The sequence below is a fragment of the Prionailurus viverrinus genome, chromosome B1, assembly GCF_022837055.1.
Source record: "Prionailurus viverrinus isolate Anna chromosome B1, UM_Priviv_1.0, whole genome shotgun sequence".
NCBI classification, from domain to species: Eukaryota; Metazoa; Chordata; class Mammalia; order Carnivora; family Felidae; genus Prionailurus; species Prionailurus viverrinus.
The window spans coordinates 6,354,997-6,368,984 of record NC_062564.1 but is presented as its reverse complement, the minus strand read 5'-3'; the positions used below and the strand labels follow the sequence as shown (position 1 = coordinate 6,368,984).

The window sequence follows — 13,988 nt, the reverse complement described above, 5'->3', positions numbered from 1 at the left end:
TAAACTATCTCCCACTGCCCCTAGGAAGTTTGCGGCAGGGTCCCAGGGTGCCTTGGCAGAGAGTTCGGGAACTGTGCTAATTTCTTCCGTTCAATTTTCATGCCAACACAGCTCGAGAGGGAATTTACATACCTGATTTACCGATGAGAAATGTGAGGTTAAAAAAAAGTTGACCTGGTAGCTAGTAGCTGAGCTGGGATTCACACCCTGGGGTGTGCCAGTCTCAAAATCTGTGCTAGCATGGCAACTCCATGACTGCTTTCAAAAATCACAACATCTTCCCCGCCTTAATCCAACACAAACAAAGCTACTTTACTCAGGTCTCTATCAGGTTGCTCAAGCAGGAATGACTTGAACTAGAATAACTCAAAATGTGATTAAATTCAATGGACTAATTCATGGATTTCACTTTTGTCAGAGTAATTTTGTCTTCATTCCAATGGGCGATGGGTGGCTCAGCTACTCAGAGAATAAATCATTTTCTTCCTACACTTGAAGCCACTGAACTTCAACAAAATACAACCCATGACTCAGACATTTATTTATTTATTATTTATTTTTAGACTAATGGGAACTGCATGAATTCTTTCTTGGTCTTCCAAGAGCAAATGCCTTTTATGCTTGATCCGGAAAGAATTGAGTTTCGGAATGTTAAATTACTAATTTACCTAACTGAATACTTTTAACCCTCTTTGGGCAGCTGGAACAGTTTAATCTATAGCTCTGTGCAGTCGCTGTGAAATTGCTTTTTCAAGTTCACTTTTTTAGGCAGTAAATAGGAACAACCAGATGAAAGCTGTAGACAGAGGTAAATAAAATCACTCACAACAACTAAGGGTCAGGGTGTCATAGCAAAATTTGTCAAACATTTCATTTTTAATATCCTTTCCTTAAAAAAAAATCTCTTTATTGAGGTCAAAGGTCAGGAAGTGTATAAAGTGTGCTAATCTTAAATCGACAGCTTCGTGAACTTCTAAAATATGAATTTACTCATGTAACTAGCTCCGAGGTCGAGATATCACACATTTCCAGCACCCCAGAAGTTTCCCTCCTGCTCCTTCCCAGTTAATAACCTCTCTTGCACCCCTCTGCTCCCCCACAACAGCTTCCATCCAGAAATCATTATTCTGGCTTTGGTCACCATCAGTAGGTTTGGTCAATTCTTGAACACGATATAAATAGGATCACGTAGTAAGTATTTTTTTGTGTGGCTTCTTTTGCTCATTGATGATTGCAATAGCATGCCATTTCACCGGCAATCTATTATGTTATTTTTAAAAACTGAATTGCGGTACATTAACACATCAAATCAGACCCAGGGCACAACACCGATAAATGAAAATAATCATTCTATTGTGAGAAAGGAACTACTGGAAAGTGCTCATCAAGGAATGCCATTTACCAGTTTCAACGTGGAATCATAACTGGCTGTAAAACATATCTCAAGTCCTCTTGATTTGGACATATCAACAGATTTTACATATAGCAAGTTAGTATGTAAGAAAGGTTATTTTACTGCAAAGTATCTAACTCTACATGCCATATTGGTGTCTTTATTTAAATGGATTCCTTCTTAGACTGAAACTCTATGGAAAAATTACTTTAGGATAAGTAAACAGTCCTGTAGAAATAGAATAATGTGCACTTAAATGCCATATGAAGCAGTGACACCTACATTTTATGGCAAAATTTTGCTTATCTATTCTTCCTCAACAATTGTAGAGAAAGGGACTCCCCCAATACATGAATGGTATGCCCCTGAAACAAAAGATTGAAATAAACCCCCTCTAAAAATGAATCAGAAACATCATCCCTAGAACTGGTATTTTGTAAAAGAGAAGTTTGATACAACATATATTTTGTAGCAAGATACTCTCTTATTTCAGGTCACCAGGCCTTGGAAGACATAATTAGAAGCCCACTGATTTGTCCAAAGTCATAATCACTATTTGCAGTTCCCAGCTGAGGCTCCGTTCTCGTGGAGTCAAACTGCAGCCATGCCCAGAGCACTGTGTGTGTGGCTTCTGGAACAGTTTCCCTGGATGGAGAGCCACAGACAGAAGTGGAATGTGCTTAAAGCTCTTGTCTGGCCTTTCAAAGCGAACAGCAGTCCCAGTTGGCTGTCAACATTTCGGAGGTGGACAGAAAATACTTTGAAATATACTTAATACGCTTCTTATCAAATTTCAGATCAAGAAATGAAGAGGAGTTGAAATTAGTTAAAAATAAAAAAGCCACACTCCTCTGTCTTGCCACATAATTTGGGCACTGAATATTGTTTTGCCTTTGCTGTACTGTGGCTGATGAGAAAAAAAATGTACTGTTGCTCAGGTTTAAAATAAGTTGCTAACATGCTTAAAAATGCATTACTGCTGGGGCACCTGGGTGGCTCAGTCAGTTCAGCGTCCCACTCTTGGTTTCCGCTCAGGACATGATCTCATGGTTGGTGAGACAGAGCCCCACCACCGGCTCTGTGCGGACAGCATGGAGCCTGCCTGGGATTCTCTCTCTCCCTCTCTCTGCCTCTCTTTCCTCCCCCCTATACCCACCTCATGCACACTCTCTCTCTCAAAATAAATAATGCATTTTAAAAAGGCATTACTGCCTTAAAAACTAACGTTCAGCTTTAAAAATGAACACAGTCCGATTAAACAAATAATTTATATTTTCTAATGTGAGTTAAAGAAAAATGTTTGATCACTTTGCTCCTGCAAAGCCCAGGTAAGTGTGCAGTTTCTTAAAAGTACGTGCACACGGTCCTCTGACATAGGTCAATAGATACGAAATATTTGTAGCTTTAAACACTTGTGAGAATGAAGACTGAACCAGAGGTCAAATGAGATTAGACTTTAGAAGAAGTACACTTTCCCTCCTAAACGGTTCAGAAAAATATGAGCTTGAGCTGTTATTAAATCATAAAATTAAAAAAAGTTGCAGCTACAGGCTTTATGAAAATGAAAATCAAAATGAAAAGAACACACTTGCCTAAATATTTCCCAGGATTATTACCGCAGCAACTGTCGTGTGTGGTTCGGGCAGCCTTGTTCAGCTTTAGCGTAAGGTGCCGAAGGAAGCTGGCCCAGCCCTCCCCTGTGGTACACACAAGGCACCATCACACTTAGTGCACAGAGAAGTCAGATCGGTGCGGAGAGTATACAAATATATACTGTTTCCATTTATCCTAATCCACAGGAGACACAATGACAGTTCAGAATATGAACAGTTCAGAAGACAGCTATCAGCCAGACAGAAAATGCCGTAAAAATACATCCTGCTGACGGTGGGTCGGTGGTACAATCATATAGAAAAGGTGAAATATTTTACTGCTGACTTCTCATGCAAACCGATCCCGTGTCCCTTGAGAGGCTCCCAGTGTTATCCCCCCAACTCTCCCCACCTTCGGGCTTGCTACCAGAGCGCGAGGCTGACGGTCGCCCTCAGTGCCAGCACTGAGCAGGGCGCTCGAGACCCAGTCCTGAGACTCCCTGAGCACGGCCATCTGTGTGCCCCAATCCCCCTCCCCCACCTTTCTGTGAAAGAGACTTCTTGTAAAGAACTAGTTTGCCTTGGAAGTATCTGCAAGACGAAAGTCATTTAAATTCCTTCAGCCCTTTCCCTCCCTTCCTAGCCATCTAGCATAGCAATTGTGCCACTGCACATTTATTTCATGTTAAAAAGATTAAAAAAAAAAAAAAAGCCAGACTCCAAAGATGCCCACTCTGTCTCGTCCCTGGAAATCTCTGCAGGATTTCGGCAGAGCCACATGAACACGGAAACAGCAGAAATAGGGCAGACAGAAGATGTAGACAAGCTGTGGGATCTGAATCCATCGCAGAAGTGAGAAAGTACCACTAAACATCCGGGGGCACGGGTACAGCAGTGCAGTGGTGAGAGTGTGGGACGCGGCCGTGGCAACTGGGGTTTTGCTGTCATTCCGCTAAGAGCTAGCACTGGCGATCCAGGCCCTGGTACCCCCTGCCCCCACCCCACCCCCCGCCGCTCATAGAGTGAGACATTTCAACAATATTACAGATTTCTAAAACCTCTTCCCCCTCAGTTTCTGACAGCCTATCATGCCAGAGAGGAGTGAAAATGGATGGACACATCTGCATCTATTTCCATCTCCACACATGAGGACATACGCGTGTTTATAAATACGCATGTCTGTGAATACACACGTTTCAAAGGTAGTTTGAAAGGCAGATAGCTGCCAAAGAAAGACAATGAAACATGTGCTCACTTTGTCTTTTCTCTCAGTGCACCTTAGTTTTGAGAGAGGCAAGAACACAAAGAAACCTCCAGTATAGGGTAGCAAGAAATGCATCCATCTTGTGCCCAGAACGGAATTTCAACAGCTCCCATTTGTAATCACTGATAATTCCGTTCATTTCATAAAGAAGCCTCTCAAGAATAGTTTTATACTCCCTCTCTGCCTCTCGGAAGTGTCTCTAGCCCCTCCTGAGCTGAGAACAAAATATGCCAAGAACTAGACCAGGGCACAAGTCTGCCGAATGTCTAATGTGTGGACAGCGTTTGCTGACGCGGAAAGTGAAGTTCTGAGCTGCTTTAGCTGCTGCAACCCTGTCAGGCTCGTGCCTCCCGTGGATGGTGCTCCCCATTTCTGGCCTCCAGCCACACCCTTCGTCCAATGTCACGCACACGGTCATTCCCAGAAGGGCTGCTCCCAAGGCAGCTCTCGTCTGCAGCAGGACGTGTGCAGGTTCAAGGTTCCCACCGCAGAAAAGTGGTGATGCTTGGGCTTCACGCCATGATCCCACGCGCCGTGGAACAGACGCCACGCCGTCTTAGCCGTACCCTCCGTCACGCCAGGCTCTGGTCTGTGGCACTGTGGGTGACAGGCACATGAGTGGTCTGACTCAGTTTTCTCATCTGGAAGTCGGGCCGGGAGCACCGCCCTGCTGTCTGGGGAGCACCTCTTCTCGCCACACCCAGGCCTCTGGGGGCCAGCAGAGGACCCCTGCTCCCTGCCCCGCCCCAAGCCGGCTGGGGGTGCCAGAGCGGCCTCTTCAGGCCCCTGCAAGCAGCCCTCGAGGCTACCCTTGCCCGGAGGGATGGAAGGTGTCCCATCTCACCACAGGTGAAGGGTTCGGCTCTGAAACACATTTCCTACAGCTCCGCAGAAGGTTATTGTGGGATATGTCACAGTGGTGGCCAACCAAGACCACGTTTGCACCAGCCTCAGCCTCCCTGCTGCCTTCGCCTGTCTTCCGTGGTCATTCCCCGTGACCACTTCCTAAACAAACTTCCTGCACACATGCTTTTGTCCCCGGCTCTGGTTTGGGGAAAACCCAAGTGAAGGAAGTAAGTCAAGTGAAATATATTAATATACAAAGAAATGTATATTAGTACATAAATAACTATATTTATATATTCATAAAGAAGTGAACATCTAAAAAATCACTCTGCAATTGTAAATTGCTATTGCCATTCTTGCTTTATATAACCACATCCATCACCTGAGGGTATCTGCAGCATTTATTTGCTCCTTGACTTATGAGTCTCTATAAGATGTGAGCCAGAGGGGCGCCTGGGTGACTCAGCTGGCTGAGTGACTGACTTCGGCTCAGGTCATGGTCTCACGGTTCATGAGTTCGAGCCCCGCGTGGGGCTCTGTGCTGACAGCTCAGAGCCTGGAGCCTGTTTCAGAGTCTGTGTCTCCCTCTCTCTCTGCTCCTTCCCTGCTCACGCTCTGTCTTTATCAAAAATAAGTAAACATTTAAAAAAAAAAAAAAAGATGCTGTGAGCCAGAGCTCTAGTACATATTCGGGTAAGTATATATGTACCTTAAGAACCCTTTAAAAGCCACACATAGGTAAAACATGACACCTTTCCCCATACGAAATGCTTAAACAAATTCATGTTACTATACCAGCCTCTTCATATTTAAGCTTGAGTATACTTAAAATGCCTGCTATTGAGGAAGAAAATAGCCATTTTATCAGAAGGCAATGACTAGAATGCTTTAAGGGGAAAAATACACTTTCTCCTTAGATTCTGGGGTGATGGTAAGGGAGACATACAAAAAGGCAAAGAGATGTGAGCTTATGTGATTAAAACCCCCCATTAAATAACAAAAAGAGATATGTTGTCACACTCACAAATAAAAGCAAAAGAAATACAGCTTGAGGGAGCACAGATATAGTGGTATTCAAATTATCTGAAATTTTCTCAGTCACAGGAGGTGGGGGACAAGCTATGAATGTCAGCATGGCACCAGCTCGTGCCTGAAGCTCTATTCCGTATTATGTCTTTAAGTTTATAGCTCTCAACAAGCACACTTTTAGTCTCTTTATGACCAGTGAAAATAGGAAAGGGGTTATCTAGATACAATATCAGACAACAAAAAGTCACTCATAAATTATTAACAGGAAAAAAATCCCTGAAAAAATAGGTAGGAACAAATTAGTTATAGGAAGTGCCTGAAAGATTGTCTGTGGGGTGGGGTCCACGGAGTGATGGCGGATGGAGACAAGTTTGCTTATTAACAACCTGAAAAACCTATCCCAGCAGGGCCACACTTCCCCCGTTTCCTGAAGCACCTTACACTGGCTGTGGAGAGAAAGGGCCCAAATTATTGACAGTCCATGGAAGGCACTTGGCTTCAATATCGACTTCTCTCGGCTAGATAAAGTCAAGTACGGCATCCATACAAAGAGGAAAGAGAGAACTTTCCAGCTCACAGGGCATCTGAACATCATTCCCAATGTAGAGGCAAATGTATTTGCCCCTCAAGTCCTACAAGTGTGGCTGAGGACAGACATCTCTCGGCCTTCGCCTCTTTCATGTCTGTATCTCTCCTTCAACACTGCAGAGTACCTAACTGCTTAGGAAGTGAGAGCTCTAGAGTAAAGACAAAACAAAACAAACAAAAAAAAAACCAACCCCCACACACTTTATAAGGAGTGGGAGGAAAGCCCATTTTGCCACTTTTCTGTCTGAACACCTCAAAAGATGTTTCAGTTTCGTCATGCCAGGGAACCAAGAACATTAGGTCAAAAGCCTTCTAAACAGAAATTCCCTGGATTTAATAATCTTGTATCCAAGTTTTCAAGCTAATTGTAAGAGCAAAGGCTTTGCTTGGTTGTTACTAGGGTGTATGGCTGAAGGATGGCTCCCGAATTTCCACATCCCAAGCAAACGAGAACACAAATCGATAGTAGTAGGAGGTTTAAAAATCAATGAAAAACAAGTACAAGATGCTCTTTTTGGTACCTAAACACAACGCACAGTGCAGTGGAGACCTTTGAGAAGGGCATGCGATGGGGTAGGGCATAACCGCAGAGGGCGCCAAAGGCCCTGGGCCAAGAGAGACGCAGACAAAGGCTGGAGGGAGGAAGCAGCCTAAGGGTTCTCGCACAGCTTGGCGCAAAGTGTGCACAGAGGGAACCAGGCTGCAAGACTAGAGTACAGATCAGAAGGAGTATGTGCCACCAGTCGGGGGAATCTTCACAGGCACAGCCACGAGGGAGTGACCTGAGCTGGAGAGTGACCACCACACTCAGGGTGGGGTTGCCAGAAGCCAGTCAGGGGCTGTGTGACAATCCAGAAGATCCAGACACTGGGTTGGGGGGGGGGGGGCAAGAAAGAAGGGATCAAGTCAGGAAGGATTACTGAGGTAGGAAAAAAACCAAATCCTTTTTGGGGATGTGTGTGTGCAAGAGAGAACAGTTACAGTAACTTGTTTCTACATGGAAATGGTAGAGAATAAAACGTTCCCAGTGAAAACTTTCCTAGGGAGGTTAGATCATTCAGATGGACAAAAACCACTTAATTAAAAGGTATCAGGACACAGAGCTATATTTCAAAAGCAAAGACCTCTCAACCAGGACTATATAGTTGGTACGGGACCAAGATTGAAATCTCCCAGTTGGCGACAGTTTTCATACACTATCTATGTTTTCCTTTCCCCAGCCAATTTCAAGATTACTTTCCTTTTGGTCGAAAAAATAATGATGATAATCTTGGTAAGATCAAAGATAGTGAGGGAACCATTTTAATGCGTAATCAATCTGCCACAGTTACCTTGCAAACAGACTTCTTTTTCCTGTCAAATATAATCGTTCCAAATGTTGAAAGAGTAATCAAAAACTTCAGGACACATTTTACATTAAAAAACATATATACATCTATGTATGTTAAAAGAGTTTACTCTGGTTGCCTGAACTTCAATGTGTTGCCAATTTTTAAAGGTTGTGTTTTTTGTTTTTTTTTTTTCAACGTTTATTTATTTTTGGGACAGAGAGAGACAGAGCATGAACGGGGGAGGGGCAGAGAGAGAGGGAGACACAGAATCGGAAACAGGCTCCAGGCTCTGAGCCATCAGCCCAGAGCCCGACGCGGGGCTCGAACTCACGGACCATGAGATCGTGACCTGGCTGAAGTCGGACGCTTAACCGACTGCGCCACCCAGGCGCCCCAAAGGTTGTGTTTTGAGTGCAATCTCTTTTAGCAAATCAAACCAATACTAAGCAACAATCTATGCAACTATAATGACAGTGACAGCCTTGAAATGTTAATTGAATTTGGATAATTCATTTGAATTCCGAGGGAAGAGAAACCGCTCAAAGACCTGCACTTTGAGTGCTTAGACCCACAACTCAAGAAGGGGGCAAAATGAATGTCCCTACCTCCTTCCAAACTGTAACGGGGACTTTTGGGGGGTGGGCACCTGGACCCACAAGTCAGAAGCGCTGCATAATCATCTTCTGACATGAAGGCAATGTCAAACATTCCTGCAAAACATGAGTGTGTGAAGCCACCCGTGTGAAATGAGGAAGAACCATGTCCCCTGGGAGGTTCAAGTATCTCGGAATTGTTTTGATAGGAATGGCTAAGTGCCGATGACAGAGACGGAAACAGTTGCCCGAGGAGCGGAGAGGGACACTGCCGACGGGAGCAGAGATCTCATTCGTCCCATGTTTTTCCTTGAACTGAGGCTTCCTTCTACCAGAATGGAATTGCATTGGGCAGACTTCTATATTTCACAGGCAATAAAAATAAGCGATACTAAACAGAAAGAAAGACATTCCAGGGCAATAAGCTAGAAAAGCAGCAGAAGGCAGGGCAAGTGAGGCGTGGCCTCCAGACGGCCAGTCTAGCCCAGTTCTAGCCCTCGTGTGGGGTGCCTGGGGCCCATGGGAAGAGTGGACGCAGGAGCAGGGACGGCGGCAGTGAGCAGCAGACCTTAGCTACAGTGGTTGTGGCTTTCCTATTGCTCCTGGGACTAAACACGTTCTTTGTAGTTAAAGAGGACTCAGCTGCCATGGCACCCGTTTCTCTTAAAATCTTAATTTATCTTCACTGCTTCAAGTGTGAGAGCACAAACCTCTTCACGAATCAACACAAAAATGTCTACTCCTTGGTATTTCTGTTTCTGTTCCACTGTCTTCCCACTGACTTCAATTAGATACTGGGTCCGTAGCATGTAGGTTTTTACTTCATTTAGCTGTAGGTACTGTATATAGACACTATACACATATAGACAATATAAATAAGATCTATACACACCCACACAGCTCATGCATAAGTGAATCTGTAATTTGCTTCAATGGAAGATTAATCACACCCACACACCCACCATACCCAGATACTTTGTAGTCAGGAAAAGCCGAAAAATAGTGACTTAAAGAGACATCTTGTATTCTATTGTTTTCAACCTTAGAAAAAAGTTATGGCAATAAAGTTATTTACTTTTTTTTACTTTTAAAAATTGGGATCTTTTATTTTCATTCCTGAGTCTAATTTTAAATGGGAACTAGACTCTAAAATGTCAAATTATAAACAAGCTTCTCATGTCTCTTGATGGCTGTAACCACAGGTGACTCAGTAGCTCTAACACGGGGTGGGGGGCACTCAAGGACCTATTCTTCTCCCCTAGTTGTATGATTTAGAGCGACAAGGGGCAGAATCATTTTTATTTAAGTTCTTAAGTACTCAAATCAATAAGAAGATTAAGACCTTTATTTATACTAGTTGATAAATTATGAGTTTGCAGTATGGACTTCAACCAAACTCCAGCTTGAATCTATCTTTAATGAGCCCAAACTTCCCGGAATAAGTCTCTCTAAATATTATCTTTGCTGGGTGTTAAGAGTAACTAAGACAACTCCTCTCGATGACTTATATGGCTTTAACTTTAACCTCAAAAATTCCAAAACTCCCATGGTGATGAGAGAGAGAGAAAGAGTGTCTCTGTGTGTGAGAGAGTGTGTGTGAACAAGAGAGAGAGAGAGAGAAGGGGGGGGGGGGAAGGAAAGGAGAAATAACAAACTTCTACGAGTCCTCATAAATTATCTATTTAAATCATAAAAGTTACAATTTTAAAAAGGCGAGGGAAGGGAAGAAGAATAAATTAAGAAAGGACATGGTCACTAAAAAGCCTGAGCCAGTTATCATTTGCTAGTTAGGGAAGGGTTGACAAGGGTTTCGCTCTTCAGATTTTCTTAAGTCTACACTAGATAGATTTCTTGGGCCGCCAAGCAATAGCACATGATTCCATTTTTTATGGCGCTCTCATCTATTGTGATTCATGTGGAGAAGCAAAGGCTTCAATGACAAGATTTTACAGATGGTCAGAGCTGTGTAGTCATTGTCAGCTTTCAGGCTATTCCATCTGCTAGGGACCAGGGGAGAACCAGGGAGCAACCAGTGACCCTCAAGATAATCAGCATGGAGGGAGGTGGGAAGGGCACAGGAGTAGGGACAGAGTCAACGGCAAGCAAGCAACAGAGGCAGAAAATATAAAATTCTAACACTAATTCTAGAACTCATAATACCGGTCAAGACAGAACAGGACCACCTGGATGGTTGAGTCGGTTAAGCATCAGACTCTTGATTTTGGCTCAGGTCATGACCTCACAGTTATGAGGTTGAGCCCCACACTGGGCTCTGTGCAGGGTGTGGAGTCTGCTTGGGACTCTTGCTCTCCCCTTCTCTCTGCCTCACCCCCACTCTCTCTCAAAAAAAAAGTTTAATAAGTTAAAACAAAAAAATAAGTTGTACCAACAAAGAAGCCTTTGAACTCTAAGGGAAAAGCTCCACCCCTCCCATTCTGCTTTCTCACTCTTACATGCAGAAGCAGAGAATTACTTTGTGGTTAACATTTTAGGAGAAAGGCTGTTTGATGACAGACTTTATGAATGGTTTCTGCTCAGAGAATTACGAGTTCTAAAGAAAGGTGTTTATGAGCATTTTTATCCTCATCTTTCCATTTAATTAAAAAAATTCTGAGTTATAACTAGGAGAAAGAGAAATAAAAATAGGGGTTTCTGCTATCATGAATTTGTAGTTTGGGTCAATGAATACACCTGTAGCTCTGTCGTTGGCTCACCATGAAACACAAAAAGGAAAGAAAATTACATTTTAAGCACCTGAAGTTATGCGTGCACACAAGGACTGTAAAAGCATAGCTTCGTTAATCCTTCAAACCCTCCTCTGACTAATCAGAAATCCTATTTTATATCGGAGTTCACCGGGTGCCCCCAAAGCTAAGCAACATGCCTAGAGTCAAGGGAAAATCGGACAGCAGGTGTCCACGTGCTTTTTCCAATACGCCTGGCTGTCCTGCGTTTATATTTCATTATATAATTTTACTGCCGAAGATACAGGTATCTGTGACTAGGCAGTGAAATCAGCTTCTTGACCCTTTTGTGCTGAAGCTAATATTATACTGAGCTGGCGTGCCCCCACGCCGGGCCGTGTGAGTAGATAAAGGAAGTAGTTGTAGGATTGCGAGTTTGCCTGGTATACGAAATGATGAACTTGGGAAGACTGCACGCACGTTGGGAAAAGCGTAATAGGTCTAATGGGAAATGAACAAGGTTAAGAGGGAAGTTGGGGGGGGGGTAGGGCGGCAGAATGTGGAGGTCTGTTACGGGGTGGGGGGGGGGGAATCCAAAGGAGAGCCTTTCCTCATACTCTGTGTAAGACTGACTTCTAAAGTCTCTTTTTCAAGAAGCCACACGTCTAGAATGGGGGAGAAACAGTGATGCTTCTTACCAAATTTTCATTTCCGGCCTAACACAGATAGAGCTGCAGCCTCAAGAGACCCTGCTGGACAGCACCGCTGTCTGCCCGCCTCTGAGCCGGGGCCACACTGCCTCCCTTGCCGGCCGCAGTGTAGACTTCTGCAGGTAACCAAAAACGACGAGCGGCCTGTCTCCCACACATGATGTCACTAAGCTGCCAGACTTTAAGTCAACACACTACCACACTGTGTTGTTCCGCTAGTGATAAAAAACAAACGAACAAACAAAAAACAGCAAGATCAGAGCAAGGCACAGGTCTTCAACAGACTTTTTAAAAGAAAGGGAAAATACTTAGGAATAAGATTTCTGATGATTTGGCTGATGACTGTCTTTGTCACCCATGTGCTTTTCTAGCTTGAGAATTATATCCAGGACAACATGAAGAAAGAAATGGTAGAGATACAACAGAACGCAGTACAGAACCAGACGGCCGTGATGATAGAAATAGGCACAAACTTACTGAATCAGACAGCAGAGCAAACACGGAAGTTAACGGATGTTGAAGCACAAGTAAGTGATGAAACAGAAAACCCGTAACGGTCTGGGCTAGTAACGGCTAGCGAAAAATTGCACTGTGTGGCTGCTTAGTTGGATACTGGGCGAGGGAAGAAAGCTCGAGTGCAGCAGGAAAAAAGAGGAGTTGATAAGAAATTAACAATTTGTGGCTGGACAAGAATTTAAAATATGTTTTCATTTTTAATACTGAGGTTAAATTACATTTTTTTTCTACGAAGGGCATTCAAATCATTTCATATGATGCACACTTGACACTCTATGAGAAATGCTCCTTTGCCTTGCTGGCATCTTCTGGACCCTAGATAAGTCCTCAGATTTTCATTTAAGAAATGAAAAGCACTGGGGCACCTGGGTGGCTCAGTCAGTTGAGCATCCGACTCTTGACTTTGGTTTGGGTCATGATCTCATGGTTGAGGGATGGAGCCCCATGCTGGGCTCTGTGCTGACAGTGTGGAGCCTGCTTGGGATTCTCTCTCTCCCTCTCCCTCTCTGTCCTGTCCCCTCCCCCTCAACACACAAACTCTCAATCTCTCTCTCAAAATAAATAAAATTTAAAAAATGAGTACAAGAAACTTTCCTCTTTTATTTTTTAACATTTATTTACCTGAGAGAGAGAGAGAGAGAGAGAGAGAGAGAGAGAGAGAGAGGCAGGCAGAGAGAGAGGGAGAGAGAGAACCTCAAGCAGGCTCCACACTATCAAAGCAGAGCCAGACATGGGGCTCAAACTCACGCACCCAACCGTGAGATCATGACCTGAACTGAAATCAAGAGTGGGACACTTAACTGACTGAGCCACCCAGGTGCCCCAAGTGACTTTGTTCTTAAATCTAACTTTCAAGATAAAATCAAACCTCAAAGAACTATGGAAGCAGTTTGTGGTATGAGTTTCTAAAATCTGTGCTATGAGGTTATAGACAGAAGCAAGCAGCAGTTCTGGCACAGGGGGCTCGGCCATCGCCAGGAAGTCTTGAGTTCTCTAATGGGTCTGGTTTCGCCATCACCTGGGGGGTGAATCTGCATATGGGACTCGGCTCTTGCGGGCCTTGGCAGTTCGAACTATCAAGTGAGGGCTGGGTCCAATGACTGGCTTCTAAGTTCCCTTTTAGCTTTCAGGTTTTATGAGCTGCTGATTAATCGCAGCAGGAGAGAAAAACATGAACATAAGAACAAGAGCAAAACAGTGAACATGAGAGCATTAAAACACAATTCATCCAGAGTCCGGCCAAATGACATACAACCTGTGACTGAGTAAGGATAGTCCAGGTGGGAGGAGCGCCTGGGGGGCTCCGTCTGTTGAGCATCCGACTTCGGCTCAGGTCATGAATTCGCGGTTCGTGGGTTCGAGCCCCAGGTCAGGCTCTGTGCTGACAGCTCAGAGCCTGGAGCCTGTGTCAGATTCTGTGTCTCCCTCTCTTTCCGCTCCTC

The 13,988-nt window shown here is 44.1% G+C and overlaps 2 protein-coding genes across 10 annotated transcripts in view; one reads left to right on the top strand and one right to left on the bottom strand.

The window, feature by feature from the left end:
- MCPH1 (microcephalin 1) overlaps nt 1–13,988 on the bottom strand; it is a 276,612-nt gene that overhangs the window by 99,838 nt on the left and 162,786 nt on the right. The window contains exon 13 of one of the 8 annotated variants that reach the window (XM_047855479.1): nt 4,128–4,846. The exons of 6 other annotated variants lie outside the window; for them this stretch is intronic. In XM_047855479.1, coding sequence (XP_047711435.1) covers nt 4,664–4,846 — 183 coding nt within the window. In that variant the 3' untranslated portion in view covers nt 4,128–4,663. Of the gene's footprint in view, nt 1–4,127; nt 4,847–13,988 lie in introns of those variants that run through there. One more of the 8 variants, XM_047855484.1, reaches the window with a different exon arrangement.
- Nucleotides 1–13,988, top strand: part of ANGPT2 (angiopoietin 2) — a 58,732-nt gene that overhangs the window by 17,933 nt on the left and 26,811 nt on the right. For both annotated transcript variants that reach the window (XM_047855486.1, XM_047855485.1), the window contains exon 2: nt 12,402–12,557. In XM_047855486.1, the coding sequence (XP_047711442.1) occupies nt 12,402–12,557 (156 nt within the window). The remainder of the gene's footprint in view (nt 1–12,401; nt 12,558–13,988) is intronic.